The following is a 14,978-nucleotide window of genomic DNA, read 5'->3' on the forward strand; positions in this document are numbered from 1 at the left end:
CATGTAAACTAGGAGGAGCAGGATGATGGCCAGGGGAAGTAACGAAGTGGGAGCCTGAGGTGATTGTTGGAAAGAGGCTGAGTTGGGAGGCAGTGGCCAGTAGAATGATAGATGTGTTTCCAAATATTATCTCACCAATACACATTCTCCCACATCTGACAGTTTGTGCATCTTCCCCTTCCAAAGCTTCTTACTCTGACCTCTGTCCACTTCCCCATTTTTCCCCTCCCCTCCCCCTCCCCCTTCCCCCTCTCCTCTCTCCTCTCTCCTCTCTCCTCTCTCCTCTCTCCTCTCTCCTCCCCCCTCCCCCCCTCCCCCCCTCCCCCCCTCTCCCCCTCTCCCCCTCTCCCTCTCCCCCCTCTCCCCCCCTCTCCTCCCTCTCCCCCCCTCTCTCCTCCCTCTCTCCACTCTCTCTCCACTCTCTCTCCACTCTCTCTCCACTCTCTCCCCTCTCTCTCCCCTCCCCCCCTCTTCCCCCCCCCCCATTTGGTCTCACACACGCCTCGTCAGATAATGTTCATAATGAATTGAATAAAAAGATAAAAATGGACTTATAAAGAAATGAACAAATATGCAATCTCTGTTACTGAATAACTCTGTATTTCAAAGGTAGCAAGTTTTCTCCTGTGACTTCATAAATTGGTTTCTGGAATTTTGTTTCCAAGAACCGTAGCTCATTGTGTCTGTGGGAGATGATGTAACCTGGTTGCAAATACAATTTAGTGGGAATCAGAATCTTGAAAACTGTTGAGGTAAAGTATGGATTAAAGTTATTGTTCTGGGTGTCTACCCACCACGACTAGTGAATTAAGAGCTTTGCCATCAATTAGAATGCATTTTTCTTCGTGATGTACCCACTGCTAGTTTCAAAATCTCTTCTTGATATTTTCTCTTGAGGTAGACCAGATTTGTCAAGCAGCCCTATAAGGGATTTCTGTCAGCAGAATTTGAGTTTGTTGACTTGAAGTCATGCAGTAACGCAGTGTGGAAAGAGGCCCTTTGGCACAACTTGTCTGTGCCTGTTTGAGCTCGTCCCATTTTGCTGCGTTTGACCAATAGCCCGCCGAACCCTTTTTTTTATCCGTGCTTGCCACAAAGCTGGAAAGAATGCAGAGAAAATTTCGTAGGATGTTACTGAGACTTGAGGGACTGAGCTATGCAGAGACTGAGCAGGTTCACTGGAGCTTGGGAAAATGAGGGGCTGATCATTTTGGGGAAAACTCTGACTTCAGACCTCCGCTGCCTTGCGGCCATACCCACTCATGGGAAAGGCTTCGGGAGTAAACCCTGAGGACAAATCCGGAGCTGGAGTCCCTAAGACAGTCCAACATTGCCTTCAACCTCGCTCTGGCAACTCCTGTGATGTTGCTGGTGCCACGCTGTGTCGGCTCTTGCCCTTCCCTTGGACAACATCGCTGGCATGGAGAGGGGAGACTTGCTGCTTGGGCAACTGCCAGTCTTCCATACAACCTTGCCCAGGCCTGCACCCTGGTGAGACTGAAGCAAGACTTTCCAGGCACAGATCCATGGTCTCACGAGACTAACAGATGCCATCCAGTATAAAATCACAAGGGGCATAGATAGATAGGGCGAATGTTCGCAATCTTTTATACTGAGGATGGAGAATCAAGACAGGACACAGGTTTAAAGTGAGAGGGAGAAAAGTTTAATGGGGATAACCTTTTCACCCAGAGTGTGTTGGTTGTGTGGAACAAGCTGAAGGAGGAAGTGGTTGAAGCAGGTACGTATATGAACAATTTTTAAAATACATTTGGACAGGTACATGGATAGGAAAGGTTTAGAGCAGGAGTTCCCAAGCTGGGGTCCACAGGCACCTTGATTAATGACAGGAGTCCAGTGCATAAAAAAGGTTGGGAACCCCTGGGTCTGAGGGATATGGGCCAAATGTGGGCAAATGGGACAAGCTTAGATGGGCATCTTGGTCGGCATGGAGGAGTTGGGCTGAATGGCATATTTCCATGCTGTATGATTCTGTTACTCTGTCTTTTAAATGTTGTAATTGTACCCACCACTTCCTCTTGCAGTTCGTTCCACATACCCACTACCCTCTGGAAAAGCTTTACCTGTAGATTTGTTTTAAATCTTGTCCTTCTCACCTTAAACCTTTTCCCTCCAATTTTAAACTCCCTCACCCTGGGGAAAAAGATTGTAATATTTTACCTATAAGGTCATACCTCAGCCTTTGGTGCTCCAGAGAAAAAGGTTCCAGCCATCCAGTCTCTCCTTTAATCTTGGGATCTATGTCCATAGTTCCCTCAAAGTTGCTGCACAAATTTTTAGGGTTGTTAAGGAATTATATGGTGTGTTGGCCATTAGTTGGAGGATAATTAGTTGGATAATGTTGCAGCTCGATGAAACCCTGATTAGACCACACTTGGAATATTGTGTTCAGTTCTGGTCACTTCATTGTGGAAACTTTAGAGATGGTGCAGAGGAGATTTACCAGGATGCTGCCTGGATTAGAAACACATCTTACAACGGTACGCTGAACAAGCTAGGACTTTTCTCTTTGGAGTGAAGGAGAGGGAGAGGTGACTTGTCAGAGGTGTACAAGATTCTGAGCGGCAGAGATAGAGCGGACAGCCGGTGCATTTTTCCCAGGGAGGCAATGGCTAATGTGAGAGGGCATAATTTTAAGGTGATTGAAGGAAAGTATAGGGGGATGTCAGAGGTAGGTGTTTTACACGGAGAGTGGTGGGTGCGTGGAGTGCTCTGCTGGGGCTGGTGGTAGGGGTATGTACAGCAGGGACATTTAGGAGACTCATAAATAGGCACGCAAATGAAAGAAAATTTGAGAAAATCATTAGATTGATCTTGGGGTATGTTAAAAGGTCAGTGCAGTGTTGTGGGCTGAATGGCCTGTACTGTGCTGAGATTTTCTGTGTTCTGTAGCTTACAACTCTAGCCCTCCAGTCCCAGATACTATCATCATGAATCTTTTCTGCACCCTTTTCAATTTAGTAATATTTTTCATTTACCCAGGTGACCAGAACTGCACACAATATTCCAAGCGCAGTCTTGATATCTTTCACGACTTGTTACAGTCCTGCCTGATCTATTGCAGAATATTCTCAATTTAGCTCTTCAGCACCTGAATAAACTTACAATTTCTTAATTGTTTTGTAGGCATCTGCAGTTTGTCTGCGAGCACCAGTGTCTGAATCACTATCCCGGTTACAGAGAGACCAGCTTCAAAAATTTGCTCAGTATTTGATCAGTGAATTACCTCAGCAGGTAAGGAACATCTGGCTACAGTCTCTGAATATCAATAAATTGGATGTAAGTTCACACAATGTTTTCGCAATCATTTTCAGAATTAAATCTAAACTGAGTAACTGGGCATCAAGCCCAACATGGACTGAATTGCTTCAAATGTTTTGGATGTGAAATAAATTGCCTTTTACATACGGCACATCAGTGATATGTTGTGGTATAGCAATTGAGACCTCTCTTTGTTGTTCCCTGTGTATTTATCTCTCTCTGTCACCCTCCTTTCTCTCGGTAGATTCTTCCCACTGCACAGAGGCTCCTCGATGAGTTGCTTTCATCTCAGTCGACAGCAATTAACACAGTCTGCGGGGCTCCAGGTAACCCACGTCTGGTGCTGTCTTTTTATAGACTGATGCATTTTCACTTGTAAACTGTAACTTGCCAATTCTTCTTCCATCGATGCAGGGATATGTAATTGACTCGGTAATGACAGTGATGTGTGTGTGAAAGGGATGACATTGATCTGGTGGCAGTTCTGGGATGTGGAAAGATGTAAATATGTTGGCTGATGTTTGACAGCTGTGCATTACAACAGTCCATCAAATAAAAGTGGTCAGTGCTTTACGTCGGGGTTCATACAAGTCTCAATAAAAAATACCTTTTTAGAGCAAGAGAAGCCAAATTATTACAAAGAATTTTCTCCCTCCCCTTTCCCTCTTTTTCAATTTTGCACTGTTCCCATTTACCTCTTCTCCACACCTGCCCATCACCACCCCCTAGTGTCTCTCCTCCTTGCCTTCCTCCCATGGTCAACTCTCCTCTCCTATCAAATTCGTTCTTCTCCAGTCCTTTACCTTTTCCACCCATCACCTCCCGGCTTCTTACTTCATCTCTCTCCCCGCCCCCCCCCACCCACCTGGCTTCACCTATCACAATCTAGCTTGTACTCTTTCCCCTCCGCTCATCTTATTCTGACATCTTTCGCCTTCCTCTCCAGTCCTGACGAACAGTCTCAGCCTTAACTATCGACTGTTTATTCCTCTTCGTAGATGCTGCATGGCCTGATGATTCCCTCCAGAATTGTTGCTTTAAATTTCTTGCTTCTGTGGGACCTCTTGCGTTTATTACGAAGAATACTGCCTGCCATTGAAGCAGGATATTAGCATTGAGTTGGAGGATAGTTCCACCCACTTCTGTGTGGATAAGTTCAAGTTTATTGACATTCATCCATACACATGTACACTGCCAGACAGAACAACGTTTCTCTGGACCAAGGTGCACAATGCAGTACATATAACTCACACACAATACATAAAATCATATTGCCACAAGTAAATTAACAAATAATAAAATATATTACCGAAGACTGACATGTAGGATGAGGTGTATTTAAGACACAAGTTGAAAATTAAACAGTGTAACGCTTGGTGCTTCACATATGATGAGTCCTGGGTGGTGACAGGGAGTTCAGTAGTCTCACAGCCTGGAGTAGAGGCTGTTTCCTATCCTGACAGTCCTTGTCCTAATGCTATGGCACCTCCTGCCTGATGGTTTGTTGGATGGATGGGGTGGGGCTCTTTGACAATGCTAAAGCCTGCATGCAGTACTCATAATAAGTATCTCAGATGGGCGTAAGAGAGACCCCAGTGATTCTCCCAGCAGCCCGTGCAATCCTTTGCAGGGCCTTATGGTCGGATGCCTCGCAATTCCCGTACCAGAGTGTGATGTAGTTGAATAACATCAATCCCAGTGTAGTCACGAGTCTAACTGACAGGAGACTTCACAAATTATCATCATTAGGACTGAGAAAATGTTATTACTGTACATAACCCTGAAAATAAGAGTAGAACATAAACAATTAGGGCCTTCTCTAGGCTTCTGGAGAAGGACAAAGGTAATAGCTCTGACTACATAGGACATACAGCACAGTACAGGTTCTTCAGCCCTCAATGTTGTGCCGAACTTTTAACTTAATCTAAGATCAATCTAACCCTTCCTTCCCATATAGCCGCTATTTTCCTTCCATTCATGTGGCTATCTCAGAGTTTCCAAAACGTTCCTAATGTATCTTCCTCAACTACCAACTACCACCCCTGGCAGTGTGTTCCACACATCTCCAACTCTCTATGTTACAAAAATCTTACCTCTGACACCTCCTCTTTACTTTCCTCCAATCACCCCTCAGCATGTCGCCTCGTATTAGCCATTGCCACTCTGGGAAAAGGGCACGGAGATTGAGAGGAAAATAAATGGAATGGCAGAGTAGACTCGATAGCCAAATGGCCCAATTCTGCTCATGTGTTATGGTTGTCCACTCGATCTTTACCTCCCTATTATTGTACACACCTCTGTCACCGTATACATCTTTGTAGTCGTACATCATGTTGCCGCACGTCTCTGTCGTATGTATGTCTATCATCATAAACATCTCTATCAAGATGCCTCTCATCCTCCTTTGCTCCAAAGAGATTGTTGCTTGGCTAAGATTGATGTATTTTGCAGAATACTTGATTTGCAATGTGACTTCATTAGACTGCTGGTAAGTGTGGTAGAAATTACATCTTGATGCTTTGGGCCATAGATTCCACGGGGAGATGCTCATTAAGGCCTGCTCTTGCAATTAATATGGCAATGTCCGCAATTGACGAGTGGTAGACCCCTAGGAGACCAGCGTTAATTACTTGCAGTAACTCGTTTGTTGTTTCTGCATTTGAGTTAATACAGCTTTCCAATATTGATTGGGATTTACTGACTGAAACCTTGGTAACCACTGAAGAATGAGATCATGCAAGAGTGAGAAATGATGGAAATGTCACATTTTTAATATAAACAGCAAGATGAAAGTGGCTTTGTTGAGCACCTTTGCTCCACAAAAAGCAGCATTTCTCGTTGGCCAACCATTTTAATTCCAATCCCCATTTGCATCTGACGTATTGGTCCTTGGTCTCCTCTAATGCCACAATGAGGCCACTCTAGGGTTGGAGGAGCATTACCTCATTTTCTCTCTAGTTAGCCTCCAACTGGATGATATGAACATCTATTTCTTCAACTTCCACTTATTTTTCCTCCCTCCCCCTTCCCTCTTCCTCCATTCCCCACGCTGGTCTCTACTCCTCACCTACCTATCACATCCCCCTGGTGCCCCTTCTCCTTCCCTTTCTGCCATGATCCACTCTCCACTCCTGTCAGAGTCCTTCTTCTCCAGCCCCTTAACTTCCCTACCCACCTGGCTTCACCTATCACCTTCTAGCTAGTCTTCCTTCCCCTCCCTTCACCTCTTTATTCTGGCGTCTTCCCTCTTTTCCAGTCCTGATGGAGGGTCTCGGCCCGAAACATTGACAGTTTATTCATTTCCATAGACGCTGCCTGACCTGCTGAGATCCTCCAGTTCTTTGTATGCATTGCTTGAGAGAAGAGTGTAATGTTTAATAAAGTGGGAAAGGAAAGTCATTGATTCACATTCAGGAAAGTGTTTTTTGATGAACTCAAATGGAGTTTATTATCAAATGTGTATGCACAGTTGCAATGAAAATTACACAGAGTGGCCACTTTATTAGGTACAGGAGGCATAATAGTGGCCACTGAATGTATTTCTGTCTGTTCATGGTCTTCTGTAGATATAGCCCATCCACTTCAAGGTTTGACCTGTTGTACATTCAGAGATGCTCTTCTGCATACCACGTGGTTATTTGAGTTACTGTTGCTTTCCTGTCAGTTTGAACTAGTCTGGCCATTCTCCTCTGACCTCTTTCACTAACAAGGTGTTTTTGCCCACAGAACTGCCTCTCGCAGGATGTTTTTATTTTTTTTCTTGCACCATTCTCTGTAAACTCTAGAGTTTTTGTGTGTGAAAATCCCAGAAGATTAGCATATCCTGAGATATTCAAACCACCCCATCAGGCACCAACAATCATTCCATGACCAAGGTCACTTCAAGCACATTTCATCCCCATTCTGATGTTTGGTCTGAACAACAACTGAACTTCTTCACCATGTCTGCATGCTTTTATGTAATCTCTCCCTCTCCCAGTGGAGAGTGCCCTCCTGCTTCAAATTATCCACCATTGTCCCTGTACCAAAAAAGACCAAGGTAACATGCCTGAAAGACTGGTATCCTGACACACTCACCTCAATAATAAGAAAACGCTTTGAGAGGCTGGTCAAGGACATCTGTAGCTTGCTACCACCCACACCGGACCCCCTACAATTCGCCAACCAACATAACCAATCGACAGATGACGCAATAACCACTGCTCTACGTAACGTCCTTACACATCTGGAGAAAAAGGATGCTTATGTGAGAATGCTGTTCTTGGACTACAGTTCAGCATTCAACTCCATAGTTCCATCCAGGCTTGACAGGAAGCTCAGAGACCTCGGCCTTGACCTTGCCTTGTGCAGCTGGATCCTGGACTTCCTGTCAGATCACAGGCAGGTAGTAAGAGTGGGTTCCCTCACCTCCAACCCTCTGACTCTCAACACAGGAGCCCCTCAGGGCTGTGTACTAAGTCCCCTCCTTTTCTCCTTGTATACCCATGACTGTGTTGCCACCCACAACTCTAATCTGCTAATTAAATTTGCTGATTGGCCTAATCTCAAACAATAACAAGGTGGCCTACAGGGAAGAAGTTACCTCTCTGACACAGTGGTGTCAAGAAAACAACCTCTCCCTCAATGTCGCAAAAACAAAGGAGCTGATTGTGGATTACAGGGCTAGTGGAGACAGGCTAACCTCTATTGACATCAATGGATCTGGGGTTGAGAGGGTAAACAGCTTTAAATTCCTCGGCATCCACATCACTGAGGACCTCACGTGGTCTGTACACGTCAGCTGTGTGGTGAAAAAGGCACAACGGAGCCTCTTTCACCTCAGACGGTTGAGGAAGTTTGGTATGGGCCGTCAAATCCTAAGAACTTTCTATAGGGACACAATTAAGAGCATCCTGACTGGCTGCATCACTGCCTGGTATGGGAACTGTACCTCCCTTAATCACAGGACTCTGCAGAGAGTGGTGCGGACAGCCCAGCGCATCTGTAGTTGTGAACTTCCCATGATTCAGGACATTTATAAAGACGTGTGAATAAGAGTCCGAAGGATCATTGGGGACCCGAGTCACCCCAACCACAACCTATTCCAGCTGCTACCTTCTGGGAGACTGTACAGCAGCATAAAAGCCAGGACCGACAGGCTCTGGGACAGCTTCTTCCACCAGGCCATCAGACTGATTAACTCACACTGATTTGAGTGTTTTTGTATGCTGCATTAACTGTTCTATTTATTATAAATTATTATAAACTACTATGATTGTGGCACATTTAGGCGGAGACGTAACTTAAAGATTTTTACTCATGTATGTGAAGGATGTAAGAAATAAAGTTAATTCACTTCTATGATGTTCCTGCCACTTGATTGGCTGATTAGATATCTGCGTGAATGAGCAGGTTTTGCTGATAGAGTGGCCAGTGAGTGTGCTGGCAGCAGCACCACAGACATATCATCAGATGAGCAGCATTCACAAGAAAACCAAAATTGTACACAATTTTTACAAGAAAGAACAGACTTGGAACAAAATGCAAGTGACGTGAAATGTGTCTGTCTGTGAGTGTGGTACTTTGAACTACGTTGGGTTACTCATCCCACATCAAGGGTAAGTGGGCGCTGGCCAGCATCCAGGTTCTCTGTGTAACTGCAGAGAGTTGGCACTCTGCCATGGGCTCTGTAAGGAAGTTAACACTGCAGCACAGATTGGGGTGAGCTTGGCACGGATGTTTTATTTGGAAGTTTGAGCTTTCTGAGTTGATATGAGTAATCTTGCTAGATCTGCTGTGGATAGCCAAACTGGCCCATCCCATCACTAAACTAAACTATGGCCGATCAGATGGATGTAAGAGATCCCAAGTGGCATTTTGGAGAACAGGGAAGTTTGTAGAAAATTGTGTCATGGAAAATTGGGGGTTGTTACATTTTGTATGCTACATAATCTTTCAGAAAACTGTAAGTGCCATAAATCTGATGCAGAAAATGCTGGAAATACTTGGTGAAATTTACAATCCAGATCAGTAACATTTCTTCAAATATTCCAATAAAGGTTATTGACGTGCATCACTATGTACGTTTCTCTCCACTAGATGCTGCCTGTCCTGCTAGACACTCTCTCAACATATTCAGATTTACTTCAAAAGTACTTCATGGGCTTTGGGGTGAGATCACAAGATATGCTCTCTAATCCTTGCAGTATCCTGGTATCCCAGTACCCTGCAGCACCCTCTGTAAAACTTTCATATCCTTTCTGTAATGAGGTGACCAGAACTAAACATAATATTCCAACTGTGATCTAACCAGAGTTTTATAGAGCTGTAACATTGCCTCACTAATGCTCTTGAACTCAATCCCCAGACTCATGAAGCCAACACCCCATATTCCTTCTTAACGACCCTCTCAACCTTGAGGCATCAACGGACTTGCACGTAGAGATCAAAATTCAAAGTACATTTATTATCAGTGAAAGTATGCCATATACAACCTTGAGATTCATCTGCTTGCAGGCATCCACAAAACAAAGGAATCCGTGAAAAGTCTCACACAACAAAGACTGTCAAACATCCATTGTGAGGAAAAAAGAACTATTTGTGCAAACAATAAAAAAAATAAAACAAATTTTACACAGAACATGAACCGTAGAGGCCCCACAGCTACGCAGCCAGTTCAGCACTGCAGCAGGCCACAGCTGCAAGGTCAGGTCAGCGCTGAGGCGAGTAAAGCCTCATGGATTAGTGAGCTGAACATCTGTTCATCCTTCACCCTCGGCCCTGATGCCTTCACCTTCTTAATCTGGCTTGGTACTTCAATCATCTAAACATCAGTTTATTTTTTTGCTTTTGAGCCGGGGTCCCACCGTTTCATTCCAGCCCAAAGTCCATTTGAGCAAAGGCCTCCACGGCTGTACCTGCATTTTCGAGAGTCCATTTCACCAAAATCTTCAGGATACCACAAAAATGCCAGATTGTTCAGTCAATTCAAAAACACAACTACCAATGAGAAATTACAGGCTGCAGATTACAAAGATTGTTGTCCATAAAAAATATAATTTAATAGAATAGCTGCTCGCTCAATGTTGTCATATCTCATCAACACCATCTTAGATTTTCTCTGCTCCTCCATACCATTAAGAAACTTTCCACTAACCCTGACCTCTGGCTTTAAATTCAATAATCCAAATGGTATCACCTCAGACATTTTGAGATTGAACTCCATCTGCCACTTCTCAGCTCAGCTTTGCATCCTGTCTGTATCCTGTTGCTAGCTGCAACAATCTTCTATACTATCCACAATACCACTAATTTCTGTGTTATCTATAAACTTACTAACCCACCCATTCCATTTCCTCATCCATGTCACTTATGAAAATCACTAAGAGTAGGGATCCCAGAACAGATCCCTGCAGAGCACCACTCATCAGTGATCTCCAGGCAGAATAAGCTCCATCTACTGTCACCCTCTGTGGGTAAGCAAATTCCAAATACATACTGCCAAGTTTCTGGATTCCATGCCTCCTGACTTTCTGAATAAGCATACTGTGGGACACCTTATCAAATGCCTTACTAAAATCTAAGTACATCTTATCCACTGCTCTACCTTCAACAATGTGCTTTGTCACATCCTCAAAGAATTCATTTGGACTTATGAGACATGACTTGCCCCTCACAAAGCCATGCTATGTGCTCAAGATGATCATAAATCTTGTCTCTAAGAATCCTCTCCAATAGTTTGCCCGCCACTGTAGTAAGACTCACTGGTCTATAATTCCCAGTGTTATCCCTACTCTTGAGCAACGAAACAACAAGTGCCATTTTCCAGTCCTCTAGTAATATTCCTGTGGCCAGTGAGGTTGCAAAGATTGTCATCAATGCCCCAGCAAACTCTTCCTTTACTTCCCATAGTAACCTGGGGTATATTTCGCCCAGCCCCAGGGTCTTATCCAAACTTATGTTTTTCAGAAGTTCCAACACTTTTACCCTGAACATGCTCCAGTACCGTACTCTGTTCTATGCTGACCTCACCTTCGTTAAAGTCCCTATCACTGGTGAACACTGAAACGCCTGCTGCGTTCACCAGCAACTTTGATGTGTGTTGACTGAAACAAGCTATTCATTAAGGACCTTCTTTACTTCCTCCAAGTCCAGGCACATGTTCCCCTTAATCACAAACAAGAGAAAATCTGCAGGTGCTGGAAATCCGAACAACACACTCAAAATGCTGGAGGAACTCAGCAGGCCAGGCAGCATCTATGAAAAAAAGTACAGTCGACTTCTTGCATAGATGCCACCTGTCCTGCTGAGTTCCTCCAGCATTTAGTATGTATTTCCCCCTTAATCCTTGTGTAGTCCTACCTTCATTGTAGTTATCCTTCTTTCTGTACGTGTAGAGCACTTGTAGTTTTTCTTAATCCACCTTTCCCATATCCCTCTCTACCTCTCTTACTTACTGCCCATTTATACTGCTGGTGTTTAGGGAAGCAATGAGGGTCCTCTATCTCCGTCTGTATAGAAGGATTCTTCATTCTGTTTTGGTAACAATCATTTTTTGACCAGTCAGGGTGCTTAGCTCTGGGGTGCACCCTGAACCTGGAGGATCGATGAGCTGCTCTTAGTCTGGCCTCTACCCTTTGACCTGTTTGGCATGGGTGACCCTACCAAGAACCAAAGCACAAGGCCCTGACTCCAGCCAACATCGCTCTCCGGGTCATTGAGGCACACAGCCTACAAACCCTACAACAAAATTGTGGTCCTCTTGGAGGTTCTACCTTGGCTAAAGTAGCTAAATAGCACACAAGAGGTAAGGAAACAGAACGATATGCTGACAGAGTCATACAGCAATACAGCTGGAAAGCAGGCCCTTCAATCCATCTTATCCATGCGGACCATGGTGCCCACTAAGTAAGTCCCATTTGCTTTCATTTAGCTATTATTTCTTCAGAGAGTGTTCATGGTTTGGTACCCAGATGCTTTTGTATGGTTGCTTTTGGAACTGGAGGTATTCTGCTGCGCCTGATGAGTGATTCTTTGTGGAGCACAATAAGCCAGTGAAGGAAAAAAATGGTCTAACTCTTGCCAGCCATTCTCTGCAGGAAATGTTGAACTCATTTGAAAAATACCTCATTGCTATTGACAGATCCCACTGCTGGGCCATCTGCTTCAGACCAGAGCACCTGGTATCTTGATGAATCTACCCTCAGTGACAACATCAAGAAAACGCTCCATAAGTTCTGTGGGCCGTCTCCTGTTGTGTTCAGGTAACTTTTTTTTTATTATTCTTTGGCTTTCCTGAATGTCACTGTTGGGAGTAGACCATCAGCTGTGGCCATTTGGCCTTTGAGTCAGGAGATTATTGTTTGAGCCTCTTGTACTGGTGCCAGCACGTTGACGCCAAGGGTAAAAAAAACTCACCAACCCCCTTGTTCTTCCGGAGCTAAAGAAATTAGCCATGTCCCATCAACTCGTGCCAATTTTTATCGATACACCACAGAAAGCATTCTGTCCAGAGGCATAATGGCTGGGTATGGTAACTGTTCTGCCTGTGACCATTGGAAGCTGCAGAGTTGTGGACACAGCACTGCATAGACGTACAGTATAACAGCCTCCTTTCCATGGATTCTGTGTAAGCTTCTCACTGCCTTGCTAAAGCAACCTGCATAGTCAAAGAACCCCCCTCCCTGGACAGCTCTCTCTTCTCCCCTCCACCATTGGGAGACGATACAAAAACCTGAAAGAACATACCATCAGGCTCAAGGACGGTTTCTGTTTTGTACTCTTAGATCTTTGGCCTCACAATCTACCTTGTTATGATCTTGCACCTTATGATTTACCTACCTGTATTGCACTTTTTGTGGTTTTTACACTTTATTCTGCATTGTTGTTGTTTTACCTTATTCTAGCTCAAAGCACAGTGTAATGATTTGATCTGTATGAATCGGAATCTGGTTTAAAATCACTGGCATATGTCATGAAATTTCTGGCAGCAGTACAGTGCAATATATAATGGAGAAAAAACTGAATTACAGTAGATATATTAAATAGTTAAATTAAGTAGTGCAAAAGGTAGAAATAAAGTTGTAAGGTAGCGTTCATGGGTTCAATGTCCATTCAAAATTGGAAGACAGAGGGGAAGAAACTGTTCATGAATCGTTGAGTGTGTGCCTTCAGGCTTCTGTACCTCCTGATGGTAGCAATGAGAAGAAAGCATGTCCTAGTTGATGAGGGTCCTGAATGATGGATGCCATGTTTTTGGGGCATCGCTCCTTGAAGCTGTCTTGGATACTACAGAGGCTAGTGCCCTTGATGGAGCTGACTAAGTTTACAACTCTTTGCTTCTTGCTTCGATCCTGTTCAGTAGCCCTTCCCCCCTCTACCCCACACCAGGCGATGATGCAGCCAGTTAGAATGCTTTCCACAGTACATCTGTAGAAATTTGTGAGCGTTTTTGGTGACATATCAAATCTCCTCAAACTCCTAAAGATAAATAGCTGCTGTCGTGCCTTCTTAATAGCTGCATCGATGTGTCGGGTCCAGGTTAGATCCTCAGAGATATTGACATGCAGGAACTTGAAATTGCCCATTCTTTTCACTTCTCACCCCTCTATGAGGAGAGATGTGTGTTCCCTTGTCCTACTCTTTTTGAAGTCCACAATCAGTTCTTTGATCTTACTGATGTTGAGTGTAAGGTTGTTGCGCGGACACCACTCCACTAGCAGTTTATCTCATTCCTGTGCACCCTCTCTTCACCATCTGAGATTCTGCCAGCAATGGTTGTATTGTCAGCAAATTTATAGGTGGCATTTGAGCTGTGCCTAGCCACACAGTCATGGGTGTAGGGAGAGTAGAGCAGTGGGCTAAATGCACATCCCTGAGGTGTGCCAGTGTTGATTTTCACAAGATGAAGATGTTGTTTTCAGTCAGCACAGATGTAGTCTTCCAGTGAGGAAGTCAAGGATCCATTTGCAGAGGGAGGTTCAGAGGCCCATGTTTTGGAGCTTTTCGATCAGAATTGTAGGAATGATTGTGTTAAAGGCTGAGTTGTAGTCAATAAACAGCATCCTGATATAGATATTTGTATTATCCAGGTGATCAAAGGCCACATGGAGAGCCAATGAGATTACTTCTGTCCTAGACCAGTTGAGGTGATAAGCAAATTTCATTGGGTCCAGGTCCTTGCTGAGGCAGGAGTTGATTCTAGCCATAATCAGCCAAAAGCATTTCTTCACTGTAGATGTGAGTGATGCTGTGTGCTGAGGGTCCTTAGTATCGGATGTCACTTTCTGGAGGTATCATGGTAGCAGGTTCTTCTGGTCCAACAGTTTGCAAGACAAGCTTTGCACTGTGTCTTGATACATGTGACCAATACCAATACTAAGTCCTGTCGTAACTCAGATAGATTACTGGGAGCACTACAGTTGTTACAGTTCAAGGGTCAAGTTTCAGTTTTATTCGCCATATACAGTGGTGCTAGAAAGTTTGTGAACCCTGTAGAATTTTCTCTGTTTCTGCATAAATATGACCTAAAATGTGATCAGATCTTCATGTAAGTCCTAAAACTAGGTAAAGAGAACCCAATCTTAGAACACTACAGCACAGAAACAGGCCCTTCAGCCCATCTAGTTTTGCAACAAACTTTTTCCTGCCTAGTCCCTATGACCTGCACCCTCTGTTCCATGTACTTGTCCAAGCTTCTCTTGAATGTTGAGATTGAA

At 44.2% G+C, this 14,978-nt stretch overlaps 1 protein-coding gene across 4 annotated transcripts in view; it reads left to right on the forward strand.

Annotated features, from left to right (window-relative positions):
• zswim8 (zinc finger, SWIM-type containing 8) overlaps positions 1-14,978 on the forward strand; it is a 187,452-nt gene that overhangs the window by 84,544 nt on the left and 87,930 nt on the right. For all 4 annotated transcript variants that reach the window (XM_063070363.1, XM_063070365.1, XM_063070364.1 and 1 more), the window contains 3 exons: positions 3,148-3,255; positions 3,527-3,608; positions 12,404-12,524. In XM_063070363.1, the coding sequence (XP_062926433.1) occupies positions 3,148-3,255; positions 3,527-3,608; positions 12,404-12,524 (311 nt within the window). The remainder of the gene's footprint in view (positions 1-3,147; positions 3,256-3,526; positions 3,609-12,403; positions 12,525-14,978) is intronic.

The sequence above is a fragment of the Mobula hypostoma genome, chromosome 18 (genome assembly GCF_963921235.1).
Source record: "Mobula hypostoma chromosome 18, sMobHyp1.1, whole genome shotgun sequence".
Lineage (NCBI taxonomy): Eukaryota > Metazoa > Chordata > Chondrichthyes > Myliobatiformes > Myliobatidae > Mobula > Mobula hypostoma.